Below are 22,281 nucleotides of genomic sequence, written 5' to 3' on the forward strand. Positions count from 1 at the left end.
CGAACCGCTGGGGGAGGTCAGATGGGTCTTTTGGGGCGGGCTGCCGGCAGCGGCTGTTTTATTTTTATCGGGGGGGGGGGGGGGGGGGGCGGCGGCTCTCTTAATTTTACCGGGGCAGTGCCGCCCCCGGGAAGCTGGCGCCCTAGGCGACCGCCTAGTTCGCCTAGTGCTTCCGCCGGCCCTGCATGCAGTAAGGTTCACGGACTTGCTCTTTCAGCTCATCCAGACATTGTGCATTTCCTTTGGGGAGTGAAGCACTTATGCCCGTCAGTTCAGCAACCATGTCCTTTTTGGAGCCTGAACGTGGTCTTAAAGAGCTTGTGTGTGCCTCCCTTCGAACCTCTGAGGCGTATGGCTATGAAGGACCTCATTTTGAAAGTGGTTATCTTGGTCGCTATCTGTTCAGCTCATGGAATTTCCGAACTTCAGGCTTTATCCTGCAGAGATCCCTTTTTGAGAATCTTGGATGAGGGTGTTTCATTGTGGATGGTTCCTTCTTTTCTGCCTAAGGTGGTGTCATCTTTCCACTTAAATCAATCAGTGGAACTTCTGTCCTTTTCCAATTTGGACCCCTTAGAGCCGCGTGCTAGAGACTTGGGACATTTAGACGTAAAACGCGCTTTGATGCGATATCTTGAGGTCACTAACAGTTTCCACATGACCGATCATCATTTTGTTCTGTAGAGTGGTTCCAAGAACGGGCATAAAGCATCAAAAGCCACCATTGCGAGATGGTTGAAAGAGGCTATTAGTTTAGTGTATATCTGTCAGGGTCACCCGGTTCCGGGGGGACTTTGAACACATTCTACTCGATTGATTCTGCCTCCTGGGCCGAATGTCAACTGGTTTCTCCGCAAGAGATCTGTAGAGCGGCTACTTGGAAGTCATTGCACACTTTTGCCAGGCATTATCGCTTGAATGTCCAGGATCCAGAGGCTTGGGATTTGGTGAAAGTGTGCTTCGAGCATGACTCTCTGTCCCACCCTGTTTAGGGAAGCTTTGGTACATCCCAGGAGTCTGGACCAATCTGGGTACGTACAAGGAAAGGAAAACTGGTTCTTACCTGCTAATTTTCATTCCTGTAGTACTACAGATCAATCCAGAGTCCCACCTTCTGGAGGATATTTTTTTTTTTTTTTATATACCGATGTTCCGGTATATAGGATACATATCGCACCGGTTTACAGAGAACTGAACTGTCTCCTCAAGGGCGGATACATTGAAACAATGGTAGAAACTGAAACTTACAGAGAAACCAGTGGAATGCAATTTAAAAACATGATTAGCAAAAAGAAGTACAATTCAAAGCATATACAGTTCAAAACACATTTACAGTGAGATTGGTGGAACCAGTGTCTGTAAGGCTCTATTCATCGGTTCTTAGCTATCTGGGAACGCTTGGCTAAATAGCCAGGTCTTTAGCTTCTTTTTGAATACCAAAAGGCAGGGTTCTTGGTGGAGGTCCGGAGGAAACGAGTTCCAAAGTGAGGGACCAGCTGTGGAAAGGGCGCGTTTCCTAAGTGAGGTTTTGGCAGGCTGGGTTTGTAGCATGTCCTTGTACGCTCTTCTGATGGGTCTCATGGTGGTGTGCTGCTGAAGTTGGAAGGTTAGGTTGAGGGGGGAGATGTTGTGTAAGGCCTTATGGATCATCATGAGAGCTTTAAAGAGTATCCTGAATTTAATTGGTAGCCAGTGAAGGTTCTGGAGGATAGGGGAGATGTGTTCCCTTTTATTGGTGTTTGTGAGGATCCTGGCTGATGCGTTCTGGACCATCTGAAGAGGTTTGATTGTGCTGGCGGGTAGGCCTAGAAGGAGTGAGTTGCAATAATCCAGTTTTGGGAGGATGATGGATTGTAGTACCAGGCGGAAATCTTGGAAGTGCAGAAGTGGTTTTAATTTTTTTTAATACTTGCAATTTAAAGAAGCATTCCTTAGTGGTGGTGTTTACGGATTTGCTTAGGTTGAGTTGGTTGTCTAGTAGCACACCCAGGTCTCTTACATGCGTTGTGTGGTCTATAGATGTGATGGGGAGTTGGGAAGAAATAGGGGGGTTAAGCGGAATGCAGTTGTCTGGGGCTATTAGGAGGATTTTGGTTTTGTGGTTAGGTGTTTTGGAAAGTCTGCTCGATTTGTCTTTTTTTCTATGCTTACTCTGAAGAATGGGAAAGGTTTTGTTAGTCCTGTACAGGGTTTTGTGTGGGCGCAATTTGTCTTTTGAGGTTCTCCTCTTCCCAATGCTCATTTGGGGGCGTATAGTTGGCTGTTTTGTTAAATTTCTGGCTTGGGTACAGATCAATACTGAGGGACTGCAGGTGCATCTCGGCTTAAGTGTCAGTAAAACTTTGTCTCCATCTGGAGGGGAGGCAAAACCCAAGAGTCTGGATTGACCTGTGGTACTATAGGAATGAAAATTAGCAGGTAAGAACCAGTTTTCCTATCTGATGGCTCTTGTCTACTTTGCTTCCTTTTGTAGTAGATCTTTGGTTTTCCCTTTTCTTCTTTGCTGCCAGGGATCTGCTATGCTTATCTCATTGCTTTCTTGAATTCTGTTACTGGGGCGAGGGGCATCCATTGGGAGAGTATTCCATTCATCCACCACCCATTTTTTGAAGAAGTGTTTGCATTAGTCCTAAAGAAAGCTGGAGTCTTTGTTGAACTAACAAGGCAATAATACAGAGTTGGTTTTTTTGGACCTGTCAGTTTTCTCTTCCTCCTCCTCCTCCTTTGTGCTTCTAGCTCAGGTGGAACCAGGGCTGGGTTCCGGCACTGAGAGCCTTCATTTGCAATCACCCAAGGATATTATTTTTCTCCTGTTTTGAGATTCCCATTCAACTTATGGTTAGTGTAGTTATTGCAGTGACTGTCCTGGGCTGGGGGCCATGCCCCAGCATTCTTGCCAGAACTCTGCAGTCGTGGGCCTTGAATCCTGCCACTAGATGTCATTTTTAAACCATGTCCATGATTTCCTTTTCTCTTCCCCCCATTCCAGAGGCTGTGACTGCTGCCTCCACTGCATCGCCAGCTCTGGTCGATGGTGTACATTCTGCCTGGACCACCAGGCCGGCACCTTTCCAGATATCTTTTCTGTGGAGAGGATTTGCTCAGGTTCAGCTTGACATGAAATTTAGCTCTAATGCTAGAATTAAAGTTCCTTAGTGGAGAAAACTGCTGTGTGGATTTTCAGTATCCAGAGCCTGGAACGTAGCTTATAGTCCTGTCCACCAGACAGCTCCTTTGCAAGTATAGCAGCTTCCCAGCACTCTTCTAAGTGGAAGGAGCACCTCTTCCACATCACCCATGGTTAACTTATTGAGGATGTCCCATCCAAACACTGGGAGTCGGTCTGTCGAAGCCAGAAGGCAAACAGAAGAAAGCAGACCAAAAATAATGACTCGTAGCTGGCTACAGGAAACATTTGGAAGCTGTTATTTATACCAAAGGAGGTGTTGCAAAGTACTCGCTGAAAGGATGCACAAAACTTTTTCAAATGCTATATTCACTTTTTTTTTCTTATTTTGAATCTAAAAAAAAAAAAATGGCAAAAATAGTAATTATGCAGAAAAATTTGCAGAAAAATGCTGTTTAACTTTGAACCATGTAGAGGTTGTGCCAGCTTCTGTTCATTTAGAGATTCACTGAAACATACAATTTGACTACGAGTGTCTAAACTTGTGCACACAACTGTAATCGGAGGTCAGCACTATGCCCATTGGTAAATGAGTCCATAAACATGGTACACAATTTCTAAATGCTTGTTGCCTCATGGAAATCGAGCACACATCCTTCTGCATTGGATCCATGAACCAAACTCCCTGAGAGGAGTGAAAATACTATTTCATCTTCTCTTGTAGAAATGTGGTACCCTGATCCCGCAAAGAAATTTAAATTTAATCTGAGATTCCACCAGCAGCTAGTGGAGAATTTTCATGAGCAATGCCATTCTGTCCCATAACGTACAGTTCATTACATCATGGGCCACTGAATTTTGCACTAATATGCAGACAGAGCACATACTTGAAGAAATCAAGGCATGGACCATTTTAACCAGATATTTTCCCTTAAGATAGGGCTTTAACTGGAAAATGAGTCTAAAAAGGCCCAAACACATCCTCATAATGGTGCAAAGTTGTGGTTATATTGATAAATGTTCATCAAACAGTATGCCTAAATTATGTACCTCTTTCCTAATTGATGCTGATTTGTTATCCGGCATAGTCAAAGTGTAGAAACTCTCCATCTGTGATATATGAATGTGAAAACACAACAAAAAGACCCTGTCCGTATAAATTTATAAATGCTATGCCAACTATATTAAAGTTGTAGAATGCCGCATCAGCAAGCCAGACAACAGCAGTAGTATAACTTGCCGTCCGGACTAATCGTCGCTTGCAGCGTGTATATTTCTTATTTGTTAGTTTTTTTAGTTTTTTTCATTAATCTTTTTAAAGTCCGCAGTTTTAACAAAAGCACATATATGTCCCATGATATAATTTGACATTTGAAATCCCGACAACAGCCGGTGTTTCGCGATCACAGTATCGCTTCGTCAGGAGTATTTTAGAGTTGAAAATCAGGACACTGCTGTCAATATAAAAAACGAATAATATAAACTTTGCCAAAAGGAATAATCGATTAATTACTTATCTTCAAGAAGTGCACAGCACAAACCTTCTTCCTGGACGCGAACGTCTCTGCAATTGCCTCTCCACAAATAAGAAATATACACGCCGCAAGTGACGATTAGTCCGGACGGCAAGTTATACTACTGCCGTTGTCTGGCTTGCTGATGCGGCATTCTACAATTTTAATATAGTTGGCATAGCATTTATAAATTTATACGGACAGGGTCTTTTTGTTGTGTTTTGGTCTTTATGGATAAGACCTTTTTGGTTCTTTCTTGGTTTTGATATATATGAATGTGAACCATCTCTCTTTTACATGAAGTTTCAGAAAGTTATCTGATAACCACCCACTAATAGCCGCTTGACAAGATGAAAGGTCTTGTCATTTTCTTTGTTTTAGTCCATTAAGAAGTTGACAGGTAGAGGGACTTTTCCTCTCTGATCTCATCCTGTCTGAGGCGTTCTTGGGGGGGGGGGGGGGGGCTCTGTCATGCTGGGCTTGCATCCTACAATGAAAGCACATTGAGTAGCTGAAGGGAGAGAAGATGGTAGAGTTTTTACAGAGCTTTGTATTGTCTCCTAGAGATGCTGCAGTGTGTGTGCTGCAGCAGGACTTTGGGTTAGTCTCTGGACAGAGTGCTGATGAACAAAGCTCTTGCCTCTTTTTGCATATCTCCATGGATACGGTTTCATCACAGTACATTTGAAATGTTAAGGCTTATTAAAAAAGAAGATAAAAATTCCAGATTTAAACATGAATCATTTTTTTCACCTCCGGAATGATTATGCTGTGACCCTGCCATTTACCATCACAGACTGAAATCCTATCAAAGCAGAAAAAAAAATGCCCTCTCTTATGTATTGCCTGCGTGCAATAACAAAGCCTTTTATTTGAGAACTGGAGTCATCGGCAACCAGAGCCAATGTGATGCAAAGTGAAATTGGTATTTTATTTTGTTTACTGGGGTTTCTGTCATAATTTATAAGTTTTCAAAGCAAGAACAGGACCGTGGATTTTCATTCCCCCCTTTTTCCAAGAGAGAATGAAGCTTGAACAGCACTGTTCAAAGAGAACTGTATCCTCTCTGTGCTGTGCAGCACTTCAGAACTAGTATTACTCACGCAAAGTTAGTTAAAAATGTTCCCAAGTCTTCAGTTTACAGATGCCCTTTAAGCTGCTCCTCTGAAGGCCCTGGAGGCAGCTGTGTTCACACCAGTATTTCAAATGACTTCCCTGGAGTGTTTCTCATGCCATTGGTCCATGCAAACTGATGTCACAATCAGATCTACTATGTGAGGAGTCATCTGTAACTTGTTAACCTGACTGCTTATCAACTCATAAAAGTGTGCATAGTGGGGTGGGGTTTTTTTTTTTTTTTTCCTCCCTTCCAGTTTTCCAAACCTCTTTTGGATTTAGTGCTATAGGTGATAAAGGACAGTTTGTATCATTCTTCAAAATCATTCCTCCTGATGAATTATCATGTCATCAAACTGGCAGGCATCCATTTAATAAGATGGCGTGTATGTCAAGCTACTGCCGGCATAGCTGGGCCGCTGTGACATTGTTAACCCTCTTAGAATTGCTGAAAAGATCTTGGCTAACCTTGCATCTTGGCTAACCTTGCAGAATCCGAGAAGGATGAAGCAGTAAACCGGAAGTCGCAGTTTGCTGTTGTTCCAAAGCAAGTTACGTCGGGCCTCAGCGCACTGATGACCAACTATGGCGGCATCTCAGATAGCGAGAGTGAATCAGAGGGTAAGTGGTAGATTTGACCTTTAGAATTATATCCAATATAAGCAGCCAAAATGAAATGAAAAAAGCCTGATACCAAAAAGTGAAATTATCTTTTGTGTGTTTCTGGGGGTTGTGTGTATAAAAGCACACACTTGTTGGATTAGTAATCAGCTACATTGTTGGTGGTTATACTGAAAGTTTTTTAAAGAAATTCAGCATCAGCAGTTTGCTGAAAATAATGTAAATATGCATTTTATGGAAAGATTAACTTTAGGTTCACTCTGAAAGGTCTGGCTTTGCATCAGATGGTTCAGAAGCAACTTTTTTTATAGATATATATATCTTCATTTCAGATGTAACAAACAGACATATCTCTTAGAACAGGAGCATAACATGACATCCTTTTTTCTTTTTTTCATATTTTCCCCAACAACCAAATCACACAGCTTTTTAATTAAATCATTTGGTGCAATAAATTCTTCAGACTTTCTTTCCCAAAGTGACTTGTGCAATACGATCCAACCAAAGGAGATTGGGAGTTGTATAGTTCCTGCTTCAAGAAAATCTGTTCATTCAGTGATTATGAATTCCGGAATAGCAAATTGAGAGCATAGAAAGGTAGCGATCAAGCCCTGCCTTTTAGGTTCAGCTAAAGCCCTGCCTTTCCATGCATGCAGCTTTTAAGGCAATGATATTCACTCCTAGCCTCTGAGGGCTATAAACAGGTTAGGTTTTCAGGATATCCCCAATGAATATGCCTAAGAAAGATTTGCATGCAATGGAAACCAGTTAATAAAAGTTTATGGGCTTTTCTTCCAGGAATTTGTCCAAACTTTTTTTTTTAAATCAAACAGAGAACCTTGGCATTAGCCAAGGCAAACTTTGCCTCCTACGGGGGAATGAGGAAAGGGGCAATCAAACTAACTCCCAATGGTATTTTTACTCCTCCCTACATAATTATAAATTTTGTTTAAGACAAAATTTGAATTGAGGGTTAAGGCTTTTTCAACAAAAATAATTCCAGATCACAGGGATCACATATCTGGGACTGCATCTAGAATATGATCTGCAATTTCGGTTGCCACATCTCAAAAAGGATATAGCAGAATCGGAAAAGATTCAGAGAAGGGGAGACCAAAATGATAAATGGGATGGAATGACTCTCCTATGCAGGAAAGCCAAAGAGGTTAGGGCTCTTCAGCTTGGAGAAGAGATGACTGAAGGGTGATATGATAGAGGTCTAGGGGTCACCCCATGAAGTTACTAAGCAGCACATTTAAAACAAATCTGAGAAAATACTTTTTCACTCAACACACAATTACGTTCTGGAATTCATTGCCAGAAGATGTGGTAAAGGCAATTAGCATTGCTGGGTTTAAAAAAGGTTTGCCAATCAACACATACAATAACCGCCAAAGTCTCTTCTCAAATTAGCATACAACCAAACAAAGAGAACATAGAATAGTAAATATTTAGACTATCTTTGTTGTTTTCATATCTCCATTTCTAATAACCCTTTTCTTAATGCATTAGAAAAAAAAAAAAGAATAGGACTCATTGGTTCTGATGAGAAGCCAAGGCTGCTGTCTTAATTACAGCTGCTTCTGCCTATTTGAATTGCTGCTTCATGTCATTTCTCAAACTGCTGTAACTGATTTAACTCAAATTAATTTTTAGGCACTGAGGTACAGTGGAATAAATTAGCAGACTTGGATAAGAAATTGTTTCTTACTCAAGGTCCCTAAAGTGTTATTTTGTTGTAGGTTTTCAGAAAATAGCAAAAACAAAAAGTGAAAATACCGTTTCAGCCAAATCAAGTAACAAAAGGAAGAGGCTAAAAAGTCGTACATGTGTACTGTACATGCACTAGTTAATTACAGTGATATAAATGATAATCATGTTGCGATAGTAAGGTGTCAGCAAGCCAAGTCTGTATGTGTAACAAATTCAAAACACTCATTCTTCTCGACCATCCAAGTTATAAAACTAGTCTTGTGTCATTTGTCAAATTGTCTTTTGCTCTTTTTTAATGTCTCTTTTTTTTAAAAATGCAAATAAAACTCCTTCAGCCAATGTTTCATATTCTGTTGCTTCGGGGGAAATTGTAAACAAAGAAATTTAACTGGAAAGCCATGATCTCGTTCAGACCACCATCTCGCAAATCTTTCAGCTAGAGGGATCCTCCAGAGGGACAACTGATCTCCTATGAGCGTGGAATTTAAACGCTGATGATATCACTATCACTGTTCCTATGAAAACACCAAAATGCATGATCTTTAAAGCAATTGCAAACAATATCCCAAAAACCTAATATCAAAATAAGGGTCACACAAAACTATAAAATGTATGAAAAATCTCATGAATTAAAAACATTCCCATGGAATTCAAATCAGAGTCCCAAGGTACAGGAACTCTAAGATCAAAGTAGTGTCCCAAGGAAAGATGCCAACAATGGCAAACTGTGAAAGTCACAGAAACACTGAAAAGTCGAGTTCTGCTTTCCATCCATCAGGGGCCAGGGTACGTAAATAATATATCCAACGTTGCTCCAATCTGAGTAGTTTCCCAGGCAGATTCCCACCATGCCAGTCTCTAAGTAGATCAAGCCTACAAAGCTGTAAGTCAAGAAAACTATGACAAAGCTCTAAGCCAGCCTTTCAGAACCAGGGTTCCTTGAGAGATTGCTAGGAGTTTCACAAGAGATCATGATTCAAAAAACGTTTGGTTTTTTTTTTTTCAACTTTTGTGTGCCATCCTACTGTTCACAGTAACATTGTGCCGAGGATTTCAACTTCTTACATGCCTGAGCAAGCTTTTTCTTGTTTAACAAGGAGTAAGAAAATGTCCCATTTCCACTGAAGATGAAATCTGTGTGCTTCTCTCAAGTTCGAGACAGAATTAAGTATTTATGCAGCAACAAACAAGCACAGGTTTCACATTACAGAAGTAAATTTCATTCTCTATTTTTAGTTTCAGAAATAACACTTTTTATGCATATATAGGCCTATAAAAGAGATGAGTCTTTAACATTTTTGGAGGGGGAACTAAACAAAACGTATAGGCTGCCAAAATAAACAGATGCACAGAAAAATCATTCCCTATTCAAAAGCACACTGACAATTATTGGATTATTATATCTACAACTTACTGATCACGCTAATGTGCCATAAGCTGTAGATATAATAATTTTTATGCAGGGGTTCCCTGAGACCTGGAGATTATTTCAAGGGTTCCTCCACAGTAAAAAGGTTGAGAGGCTGCTCTAAGCAGTGTGAAGCCAAGGGAGCTGTTAAGCATTGATGTTTTAATCAGCTCTTATATTCTATCATTCTGATATTCACTGCACTAGTGGTTTTACCAACATAGAATTTCATACAGGGATAGCGAATAATGTACACTACAAGGAAAATTGTCAAGTAGTGTGATGTTTCAAAATAATGATCCTCTGAGCCGACAGGAAATAGTGTATCAGTACACAAAGAAACTGAACATACAGAACAAGCACCACAAGGCTCGTGCACAACCCAAGTCAGGGTGACATTGGACAACATATCTGTCCCTTGTCTAGAAAAATCGGAGCAAATTAGTGCCCCTAGTGTAAGCTATATGGGGAGGCTCCTGAAAAACTGAGTGTAGCTGTAAAATGTGCTAATGTTGATTGGAAGCCCTTACTCCATTGGCACGAGATAAGAATGGTAAACACAAGTAATCTGCCTATCTGTGTTCTCTTGAGGTTTCAAAAAGAGTCACTCGCGATGATTAAACTTGGCCTGCAATTAGGGTCTGTGCACCACTGTCAAAAAGTAACCTCTAGTCAAAAAAACATTATCTTGGCTTTTGCTTGATAATTTGCAAGGGTAGTGCAGATACAGTGAAGTCTAAAATATTGGCTAGTGGACAAACTTTCTTTTAATGCCCTGTGGTGTGCAGTTTCAAAACAAAGTAAACTCTTGCTGTCAGTAGGCTTATGGTGTAAAGAGGTTTTAAACCCATCATGAGTTTTCTTTATAAGTAAATCTAAATGTGAGATCCACTTCTCATCAATTACTGCCGTGAACTTCAAATGAAGATCCAATGAATTTAGCCACTGAACAAAGGTCAAAAGTTGGTACTGGGGGCCTTTTCCATAACAGGAAAAGTTTGTCAGTTTAGCATTTCAATGTGACCAATTGTGATTGAAAGGCATGATTAGACTGCCAAGAGTCCTCAAAGGCCCTCATATACACAAATTCACAAGATCTGGTGCCATTGTGGCTCCCATGGTAGTACCACAGATTTGTTGGTAAAAACAATGATCAAACGCATAAATATTCCTTTTTAGTCCCAACTCTAGCAAAAGAACTAAAAAATCAGTGGGATCCTGGTGGGGTTGAGGATGTTAGTCTGAATGCAGTGTGCTAACTTCAATGGTTCATTGTTGAGGGATACTTGTGTAAAGGCTTCTGCATCTAAAATAGCCACCAATAGTAATATTTGCTCAAGCTATATAATCATATCTTGAGAATCCTTGACATATGAGGGTAAAGATGGTACAAATGGAGCAAGGAAAAAGTCTACAAACTTCAATAGTGGTTCTAGAAGGGAATCTCTACCAGACACTATAGGGTGGCCTGGGGAATTGACCAAGCATTTGTGGAATTTGGGCGATATGTAAAAAAAATGGGACCCTTCGGAGATTTTTGAAGAAACGAAGCTTCTTTGGATGTTAAAAATCCACTGACAGTAGATTCCCCTGTGGTTTTTAATGGAATGACATAAGGCCTTTCCTGTAAGCCTATGAGGACCCTGGTCATCCTGGCAGCAGGGTGGTTCACTCAAAATTGACCTAAAAGCATTTTGGGTCCTTGTCTGGAGCCATCTTAAATATTAATCAGTTCCAGTATTTAGAGATTGCTATGGATAAGAGTTCCACCTACTGTAGAAGAGGTTCCTAGGATTCCACAGCTCCACTAGAAGAGAACAGAGAGCATAATCTGGATAGTTTTGGGAGTACCCAAGGGGAAGATGAGATAGTCAGGTCTGCCTGGGAATAGAGGGTAGACTGGAAGCCAGTCCATGGGCTATAATCCAACTTTTCCCTTATTGACAATTAAGAAAGAGATAAAGTATTGAGCAGCTAGATGAAATCCAGAAGACATTCCCTGTTCCCAAAGAGGTAATCCTGGTACGGACAGGTCTTTGACCTGAGAAGATCGAGCTGAGGAGCATGAAATGTAAAGGAGTATATATCAGACCCCTCTAAAAGAGCAGGACCAAACATTTAGCCTGATCCATTAGTGGTTAGAGCAGCGGGCTATGAACTAGGAGACCAGAGTTCAAGTCTCACTGTCGCTCCTTGTGACCTTGGGCAAGTCACTTTCTCACAGGACAAGCAGGATGGTAGTCCTCCCATATGGGTGACATCATCAGGATGGAGCCCAAGCACGGAACACTTTTGTCAAAGTTTCTAGAACTTTGACTGGCACCTACTGGGCATGCCCAGCAATGCACTGACCCTGCATCCAGCAGGGGTCCCCCTTCAGTCTTCTTTTTTCCATGCAGCAGTAGCCATGCGGGTTAAGGAGCTCTCTGGAGATTCCTGACAGGAATTTTCCTCACGGAACGTCATTCAAAAATTTTCAAAAAATTCTACCCCATAGGGGTCCCCCTATCGATATCCATACTCTGCGGTCAAAAGGGTAAGGTTTTACTCTTGTTGCGGTCGATTCCCGTTGAGTTGTCCCTTCAGGGCCTACCAGCTATCAAGTGGCTAAATTTTTGTAGTCATGGCACCGGGTTTTCGACAGTGCTCCGAATGTACTCGAACAATGTCCATCACTGACTCGCATGGGGTCTGTGTTATCTGTTTGGGGTCCGGCCACAATGTCCTTACTTGCACCAAATGTACCTAAATGAACCCTAAGGGAAGTAAGGCTCATTTAGAGAAGATGGACTTTCTCTTTCAGTTAAAAACTCCGACTCCATCGATAGCTTCGATGTCGTCTGAGCCGGTGCTAGCGACTTCTTGCCAGAACTGGGACACCTCGCCTCCTCAAGAAAATGACCGAGGAGAACATCGTGAAAAGCGTCGACACCGGCATTGGAAGGCTCAGTTCGTCGATCCAGGCACGTCCTTGGCATCGACGTCGACAGAGCCACCGCCAAAGAAGCCCTGTCCAGAAAAGGCCCCATCCTCTTCTGTGACCGGGTCACCGAGGCATTCCCCCACCTTCAGTGGTGCCGGGATCCACGATTCCACCTTCACCAGTGGACCCTCCGGCTATGCCAGTGCTGCCTCCTAATCTGGTGCTGGGGTTCCATGCCCCAGGCTTCCTCGAGAAATTGGATTGGATGATCCAGAGGCCATCGGAAAAGCACTTTAGGGCTTCCAACCTCCATTGACGCTGGTACCGGTCCCCAAGCCAGTCACCAATCCGATTCCTGTAGTGCTCGCACCGCTACTGGGTAGATTGGATGCGTTGATCGGTGACCTGCCTCCGATGGAACCAAGAGCACCGATGGGTCTAGTACCTCCACACCGATTCCATTGTCATCGGATGATGAGGAAACAGTTATCCATTCCACCGTCTGGAATTTTACCACCGACTCGTCCATCGATGTCACCGGTCCCTTCAGTTCCTCCATCGATGCTGTCGGTGCCTCCCCCGATGCCGTTGATTCCTCGGCCTAGTCCTTCAGGATTAGCACCATTTCTCCCTGCTGGAGACCCTCTAGGTGCTGGAGATCAGCCCTACAATCCTTGAACTGATGATTCATCCCAGGATTCGGATGATCTACCATCAGAGCCCTCTCCCCCAGATGAAAGACGTCGCTCTCCACCAGACGATCTGTCTTTCATTAATTTCATCAAGGAAATATCTGAAACCGTTCCTTTTCAGCTTCAGATGGAAGAGGACTCTAGGCACAAGATGCTGGAGGTACTCCAGTTTCTTGATGCTCCTAAGGAGATCATGTCTATCCCTATTCATGAAATCCTGCTTGATCTTCTGAAGAGAAACTGGGAACACCCATGTTCCGTCCTACCTGTTAACCGCAAGACAGATGCCACCTATCTCGTGCAGTCAGCTCCTGGGTTCCAGAAGTCACAGTTGGATCATCACTCTGTGGTTGTTGAATCAGCCCAGAAGGCGGCACAACATTCAAAACCTCATTCCTCCATACCTCCAGGGAAGGAACAAAAATCCTTCCCTGGAGGTATGGATGCCTTTGGCAGGCGTGTCTTCCATGGCTCCATGCTCATATCTCGCATCGCATTTTACCAGTTATACATGACACAGTATAACAGAGACCTTTTTAAAAGGATCCAGGACTTCTCTGATTCTTTACCAGAGCAACTCCAGCCTCAACTTCATGCTCTGGCTCAGAAAGGTCTAGATGCGGGAAAGCATGAGGTCCACGCTGCTTATGATAACTTCGACACAGCCTCTAGAGTGTCTGCAGCGGGAATTAGAGCCAGAAGATGAGCCTGGCTCAAATCTTCGGACTTAAGACCAGAAGTTCAAGACAGGTTAGCAGATCTACCCTGTGTGGGCGATAATCTCTTCGGGGAAAATATCTGAGAGACTGGCGCAGTTGAAGGATCACCAAGAAACTCTGCGCCAGCTTAATTCTGTTCCCTCTGAATTCCCGTCTGCCCCTAAGAAAATTTCAGACGTGACTCTAAGCAGCTAGCCTATAAGCCAAGGAAGTTTTATCCTCCGGCTTCTAGAGGACTCCCTTCTAGACCTTACCAAAAAGGTCAATCCAGGGAGACTCAGCCTCAAAAGTCTCAGCCAGCTTCCCAGCCTGGACCAGCGTCAGGGTTTTGACTCTTCCATCTATACCGGTCGGAGGTCGGCTCTGCCACTTCAACAGCACTTGGCATACAGTCACCACAGACCAGTGGGTACTGGCAGTAGTCACTCAGGGTTACCACCTAAATTTCCTGACTATTCCAATGGACTCTCCACCTTGGCTGATGTGGGGAACGTCCGACCACTCTCCCTCGCTCAAACAGGAGGTCTCACACCTCCTCAATTCCTGAGCAATAGAACCAGTGCCCCTCTCTCAGCAGGGTTCTATTCCCAGTATTTTCTAATACCAAAAAAGTCAGGTGGCGTACGCTCGATACTGGACCTCCGCGCTCTAAACAAATTTTTGCAGAGAGAAAAATTCAAAATGGTAATCTTGGGCGCTCTACTTCCTCTTCTACAAAGAGGAGATTGACTATGCTCTCTAGATCTCCAAGAAGCTTACACACACATCTCAATTGCTCCATCTTATTTATTTTTATTTATTATTTATTTATTGGTTTTTATATACCGCCGCTCATCAGAGATATCACAAGTATCTACGATTCCTGGTTGGCCCCCATCATTTCCCGTACCGTGTATTACCATTCGGTCTGGCGTCCGCTCCATGAGTATTCACCAAGTGCCTGGTGGTGGTCGCAGCCTTCCCCAGGAATCAGGGTGTCCATGTCTACCCTTATCTCGACGATTGGTTGATAAGGGCTCCGACTCAGCAGGGCGTACTAACCTCCCTGTGTCTCACTATATCAACACCCTGATTTCCTTAGGGTTTCTAATTAACTATCCCAAATCCAAGATAGTTCCATCCCAAATCGTATCCTTTATAGGGGCCGACCTAAACACTGTGCGAGCGAAAGCCTTCCTCCCAGGATCGCGCTTTCGCCATCACATCTCTGGCTCATCAACTGAACACTCGAGTGTCTTCAACTGCTCGTCATTTCCTCATACTGCTGGGTCACATGGCGTCCTCGGTGCATGTCACTCCAATGGCTCGCCTCGCCATGAGAGTAATGCAGTGGACCTTAAAGGGCCAGTGGATTCAAGCTTCTCAGCCAATGTCCAGCATTGTCCAGGTGACCAAACAGTTCCGTCTGTCACCATCCTGGTGGATGCACCACTCCAATCTCATTCAAGGCCTTCCATTTCAGGCTCCAGATCCTCAAATTATCTTAACAGATGCATCCAACCTCAGATGGGGTGCACATGTGGGCGACCTGCAGACTCAGGGAACCCGGTCTCCAGAGGAAGCCAAACGCTAAATTTCCTAGAGCTACAGGCGATCAGATATGCCCTCAAGGCCTTTCAGGACTGCCTATCAAACAAAGCCATCCTGATTCAAACCAACAATCAGATTGCGATGTGGTACATCAACAAACAAGGGGGAACGGGCTCCTACCTCCTGTGTCAGGAAGCTGCACAGATATGTGCATGGGCCCTTTCCCGCTCGATGTCCCTCAAAGCAACCTACTTGCCGGGAGTGGACAATGTTTTGGCAGATAAGCTGTCGCAATTTCCATCCGCACAAGTGGTCTCTCAAGCGGACGCGATATTCCAACATTGGGGTTACCCTCACCATAGACGTCTTTGTGTCGGTCCACAACCACAAGATAGACAACGTCTGCTCTTTCATATACGCAGTCACCACTCGCAACCAAGAGATGCCTTCACCCTCTCCTGGGCCTGTGGTCTCCTTTATGCATACCCTCCACTTCCCCTCATTTCGAAGACTCCCGTGAAGCTCCGGCAGGACAAGGGATTAATGATTCTGATAGCTCCCCACTGGCCACACCGTGTGGTTTCCAATCCTCCAGGACCTGTCAGTACGCCGACACATTCCTCTGGGTAAGGATCCCCTTCTAATCACTCAGAATGAAGGGTATCTGTGACACCCCAACCTCCAAGCTCTGTCTCTGATGGCCTGGATGTTGAAAGGTTAATACTTCAACCTTTTAACCTTTCAGAGTCTGTATCCCGAGTCCTAGTGGCTTCACGAAAGCCTTCAATGAGAAGGTCTTGTTGCTCTAAATGGAAGAGGTTTACGGTCTGGTGCTCTTCCATGTCCATAGACCCCTTCACTTTTCCACTGCGAGGTTCTTAGACTATCTCTGGCACCTGTCAGAGTTAGGCCTAAAAACTTCCTCTATCAGAGTGCATGTTAGTGCAGAGTCTGTGTACCATAAGGGTATAGGAAATGTCTCTGTTTCAACACAACCCTTAGTATCACGTTTCATGAGAGGCTTGCTCCATTTAAAACCTCCACTGCGTCCTCCTGTCCCTGCTTGGGATCTTAATGTGGTTTTGGGATGGCTCATGAAACCTCCATTTGAGCCTCTCCACTCCTGTGATCTCCGCTGTCTCACCTGGAAGGTAGTTTTTCTTCTTCGGATCACGTCTGCTCGCAGAGTTAGTGAATTACAAGCATTAATTACCTACCTGCCCTTCTGCATGACAGGGTAGTGCTCCGCACTCACCCAAAATTTTTGCCGAAGGTAGTGTTGGACTTTCATATTAACCAATCTATTATCCTACCCACCTTTTTTCCCAGGCCCCATTCCAACCCAGGAGAGCAGGCTCTGCATTCCCTGGACTGCAAACGTGCTATAGCTTTCTATCCGGACCGCACGTCCGCCCACAGGAAATCCACTCAATTGTTTCTTTTGATACCATCAAATTGGGAAATCCTGTGGTTAGCGGACTGCATTTCTTTTTGCTACCAGCAAGCAGGCATTCCACTACAAGACCGTGTAAAAGCACACTCGGTCAGGGCCATGGCAACATCAGTAGTGCACCTCCGTTCAGTGCCGCTTGCTGATATTTGTAAGGCTGCTACCTGGAGTTCTCTCATACATTCTCAGCACATTATTGCTTAGATAAGGCTGGCAGGCAAGATTCCATCTTTGGCCAGTCTGTTCTACGCAACTTGTTTTCGGTTTAACTACCCAACATCCTTCCACCGACCCGTTCAGGATGCCCTCCTAAACAAATTTCCACCTCTGTTGTTGTGTCTGTTGCACGTCTTTGGGTGCATTTGGTGCTTTGCTCGGGCATCCTCAGCTCGGTACTCACCTATATGTGAGGACTACCATCCTGCTTGCCCTGTGAGAAAGCAGAGTTGCTTACCTGTAACAGGTGTTCTCACAGGACAGCAGGATGTTAGTCCTCACGAAACCCACCCGCCACCCTGCGGAGTTGGGTTCATTTACGTTCTCTTATTTTATTTTTCGCATGTATGTTTTACTATAAGATGAGACTGAAGGGGGACCTCTGGATGCAGGGTCAGTGCATTGCTGGGCATGCCCAGTAGGTGCCAGACAAAGTTCTAGAAACTTTGACAAAAGTGTTCCATGGTTGGGCTCCATCTAATGATGTCATCCATATGTGAGGACTAACATCCTGCTGTCCTGTGAGAACACCTGTTACAGGTAAGCAACTCTGCTTTACCCTCTATTGCCTCATGTACAAACTTAAATTGTAAGCCCTCTGGGGATAGGGAAAAACCTACAGTACTTGAATGTGTAATCAATCCACTTTGAAGTGCTGAAAAAGTGCAAAAAGCAGAATATAAAAAAAAAATCTAAAATAAATTAATATACAGCCCAGAAAGGAATCTTGGTCCCAGAGTATTTCCCAGAGCAGGGGATTAAGAGAGCAGGCCTTAGAATAGAGAGAGGCAGATATCCTGCCAAGACTGGGAATGTTGGAAGTCTTGATTTATGCTGTTATTGCTTTGCTGCACTGTGAATAAAGCATTTTTCTGTGGTGAAAGGCTGTCCTCCAGCGTCACAGGAAGTTTGTTTTTTTTCCTAGCACTGAAAAGTGCTGTTGTGGGTGCTGCAGGGGCTGTGAGGCAACTGAAAATGAAAGATTACTGAAGAGAAAAAGAAAAACATCGAAGATATTTAAAAAAATTATCTGGAGAGATTAAGTTCACATCTGTACTGTGCTTGGACAAAAAATGAGTGAGGAGGATCACAAGGCAATGCCTGCGTGGGAATTCCCGCACATGATCAGTAGAGCTCAAAGCTCTACTAACTAGCAGAAACGAGTCAGTTTGATGCATTCAGATGACATCACCCATTTGTCATGGCTTATTCAGCTTGCTTATCAATGGAAAAACCCCATTGCCTGCTTTAGCTTATATGTGGGGAAATACTTCCCACAGCACCATCCTGCTGCTGGATTTTCAAAGGTGAACTCCTCAAGGAGATTTTTTTTTTTTTTTTAACATGGGCTTGCAGGCCCAGGGATACAAAGTGCCCGCTGGCCTGCAAGTACCACAGGGAGTCTCAGAATTGGTCTCTTAAAGTTCTCGAAAAATTCTTCTATAGGTTCATTCTTAGCATATTAATGTAGATGAATCTGGGCAGACCTGGAAGTATGAGCTGGGCAGAGACAACCAAAGAGTGCCTTAAAAGGAGATTATTTTAAAAACAATGAGTGTGTGGCTATGGAAAAAAAGTGTAGAAAGATAAATAAAATATAAACAAGCAAAAGAAAAAACAAACTAGAGGAGACCCAGGAAGAAGACCAGAAATGGACAGGTTGATACTTTAAAACAGGGGTCAGGAACCTATGGCTCGGGAGCCAGATATGGCTCTTTTGATGGCTGCATCTGGCTCGCAGACAAATCTTTAATAAAAAAGTAAAAATCTAACAAAATCCCCCACCCTCTTGACGCCCCTCAAGACCTCCAAAATTAATTTACTACAACCCCCACCCTCCTGACCCCCCCAAGACCTGCCAAAAGTCCCCGGTGGTCCAGCGGCGGTCCGGGAGCGATCTCCTGGACTTGGGCTGTCGGCTGCCAGTAGTCAAAAAGGCGCCGACAGCCTTTTGCCCTCACTATGTCACTGGGGTCGACCAATGGCGGCGGTAGCCCCTGTGACATAGTAAGGGCAAAGGGCCGTCGATGCCATTTTGATTACTGGCAGCCGACAGCCCAAGTCCAGGAGATCGCTGCTGGACCACCAGGGACTTTTGGCAGGTCTTGGGGGGGGTCAGGAGGGTGGGGGTTGTAGTAAATTAATTTTGGAGGTCTTGGGGGGTGTCAGGAGGGTGGGGGGTTGTAGTAAATTAATTTTGGAGGTCTTGGGGGGCGTCAGGAGGGTGGGGGTTTTGTTAGATTTATACTTTTTTATTAAAGATTTGTCTGCGAGCCCTGGACCCCCGCTGAATCACCAGGGACTTTTGGCAGGTCTTGGGGGGGGCGGGGTTAGGAGGATGGGGGGTTGTAGTAAATTAATTTGGCAGGTCTTGGGGGAGTCAGGAGGGTGGGGAGTTGTAGTTAGTATGGCTCTCACGGAATTACATTTTAAAATATGTGGCGTTCATGGCTCTCTCAGCCAAAAAGGTTCCCGACCCCTGCTTTAAAACATCTAATAAGTACATTTTAGTGTTTCAGAAGTACACTCTCACTTGCTCTCTGTGCTATGCGCTGCCAGTCTCAAGAGTCTAGTGGTTAGTTACTGTGTTTGAAACTCTTTATCCTGTTCCTCTTCGGTCCAAGTATCCTTCTGGGACATGTATGGCTGCAGAAGAGTTTTTGAAAGGGGGAGGTATAACATAAATATAGGGATGTACAAAAACAAAATTAATGAAATAGTATCAAAAAATCAAGGGGGGGGGAGTGGGATGAGCTCTCGTGTGCCTCCCCATCCCCCCTCCATAGGTGGGCATCTGTGTTCTTGTTAACGCGCACCCTTATTGCGATTTTATATATTGCATATCTGCGACCAGCATGTTTTTTCTGACTCTTCCCTACATAGTTGTGCCCAGCAAAGGAATTTACATGGAGCAATTTAAAAACAGTGCATGAAAAGTTGGCATGCGAAGCAGTACTATACCATATCAATTACAAACTCAATGACAGACTATACAAAGGGCTTAGTTTCCCTTTTCAAGTCGTTAAGCTTGGCGACCGGCAGGGGGTGGGAGCTGGAGCATCTGCTTCCTCCTGATATCCTTGCCGTCTTTGTGGAGTCTGATTGAGGCTTTGATATGGAGATCAAAACGCACATCATATGCCATCCAGATTTAGATGTAGTTCCCAACTCTGCAGAGGATCTGAACACACATACGCACATCTCCATACAGATATATATTTATATCTGCCAGCCTTCTAGTGAGAGTTAGGAGATTGTGATTATTCCTGATGTGGAAAACAAAGCATATGGATACCTCCAGCCTGCAGCTATCATAGGAAATATCTGTAGTTCTTACAGGTAATTACTTTCTTTTTTTTTTTTTTCCTGCAGAGCTTCCTCTCAAGACTGTGGCAAAGGCCCTAGAGGATAATAAGAGCATCCTGCGATCGCTTCCCAACAGCCCAGCTAGCAGAGGCCCGGCGGGCGGTGCAGAAAATCACCTGCAAGCAAAGACCGGAGGCGCGCAGAGCAAAGTTCAGCACAAAAGCAATGCCAAGGATGGAAAGAAGGCACTCTGTGCACCTCTGAAGCGACGACCTACGCTGCTGGAAATGGCAAGTGGCCGCTGTGTCTTACGACAGGGCTTGTCTGGGGAGACCTTGGTTGATATACCCTCCTCCCTCCCCACTGCCTTTTCCTTCAATTGTAATTGTAGTTTGCTTATTGGTTCCTTGGTTTGTTACAAATAGTTCTAGTCGGTTCTGAAAGAATGAGAGAGATTTGCAGTCATTGCCTCCACACTATGCAAATATATATCACAGGCATATTCATTGTGGATATCCTGAAAGCAAGACTGGCCGGCTGGGGTTTGTTGAGAAACAAGTGACTGTTTGGGAAGAAGCAGTATATCGAGGTAAATTTAATTAAAACACTGCTTTATGGGAAAAGTAGGGTGCATGTAACACGCTGTAGATGCTGTGCGTATCTTACCTGTTGCTGCCCTGGGTTCTCGAGAGAGGGCAGACCCTGAACTCTCACCCATCTCTTCCCGATTCCCCTTTTTGTACCAGGGCAGAGGGGTCACCAAACCATTCCAGTGCTGCCTTCACCACATGCTTAGTGCATCAGCGCAGTAAGCTGGAACTTGTCAAATAGTAGATGAAGCCCTCAGTTGTGGGTTTAAAAGCCCTGTTTAAATACACATTCTCTTGAAAACTGAAAAGGATGCTCATGCCTTTTCATGGAGTTTCTGTTGCATGCAGTGGTATGCGGTGAGGGTCTGTAAAGGGATTCACTGAATGCCAGAGAGATCCAGACACACAATGGCGCTGGAGGCAGAAGAGAGACAAAGGAACGCAAGATCTCTCTCTATGGCTCCATGTCTCATCCTTCATGCTTCCATTTTAAACAGGAACCATGGGGAAGAGGATCAGCAGCAACTTCAGGGATAGGGAAGAGGAGGAGAGGGGTGGCCATGATAGAGAGAGAGCCTGGGTAGAGAGAGTGACGAGTCCACAGGAATCCTGATACCGTGAGCTGGGACATGGGGTGCTAGCTGAATATCCAAGTCCTCCTCCTCTCTCTGACCCCCATTTCCAGTTTCCCTCTTGTGTAATGGTCCCTGGCAGTAGTCAGGTAGCCCCAAAAGCTTTCCTCTGGTTTTTAACCACATCAGGTGGGGTGGGGGTTAGAGATTGGAACTGGGAAGGGGAGTGGAGACAGACAGAGTGTGAAACATGGGAGCTTCAAGGGTGCACAGGGCAGCTAAAAATGTTTACCTCTGAATTCATTTTTAACTGCCTTTAGTCAGCCTCCCCTGCACCGCTTAATCATCTGTTTGTGTCACAGTTTCCATTATGCTGGGATTGTATTGGTTCAGGCAGCCTGTGTGATGCCATTTTGTGATGTGATATAACATGAATCAATGGCCATCTCTTCTGTGGGTCTCTTGCTCACAGGCGCCATGGACACGGGAGCAGCCCAGACTGATAATCTTGTACATTGCGGAAGGCAGTAGCAGTGTGACCGTGCCGCCAAACTAAAACAGCTACTAATGCCTTGGAGGCCAGCGTTTACCGCCCCTGGGGGAAGGAGGAGAGTCATCCAGCCACCGGGCGGCTGCATGTAAAGATCATGATCCAGGATTCCAGAAGGAGGCTCCTGGCCTCGGGACCAGCACTGCAGTGACCAGACTAGGGGCCGGTGGAAGGGAGGATCTATTAAAATGGGGGGGGTGGGGGTGGGGGCAGAAATCCCCAGGTAGTTGCGAA

At 44.4% G+C, this 22,281-nt stretch overlaps 1 protein-coding gene across 1 annotated transcript in view; it reads left to right on the forward strand.

Moving 5' to 3' along the window:
• Window positions 1-22,281, forward strand: part of NUFIP1 (nuclear FMR1 interacting protein 1) — an 85,761-nt gene that overhangs the window by 49,156 nt on the left and 14,324 nt on the right. Inside the window, exons 8-9 of the mRNA XM_029602907.1 lie at window positions 6,250-6,378; window positions 20,402-20,625. Coding sequence (XP_029458767.1) covers window positions 6,250-6,378; window positions 20,402-20,625 — 353 coding nt within the window. The remainder of the gene's footprint in view (window positions 1-6,249; window positions 6,379-20,401; window positions 20,626-22,281) is intronic.

Source organism: Rhinatrema bivittatum, chromosome 5, assembly GCF_901001135.1.
Source record: "Rhinatrema bivittatum chromosome 5, aRhiBiv1.1, whole genome shotgun sequence".
NCBI lineage: Eukaryota > Metazoa > Chordata > Amphibia > Gymnophiona > Rhinatrematidae > Rhinatrema > Rhinatrema bivittatum.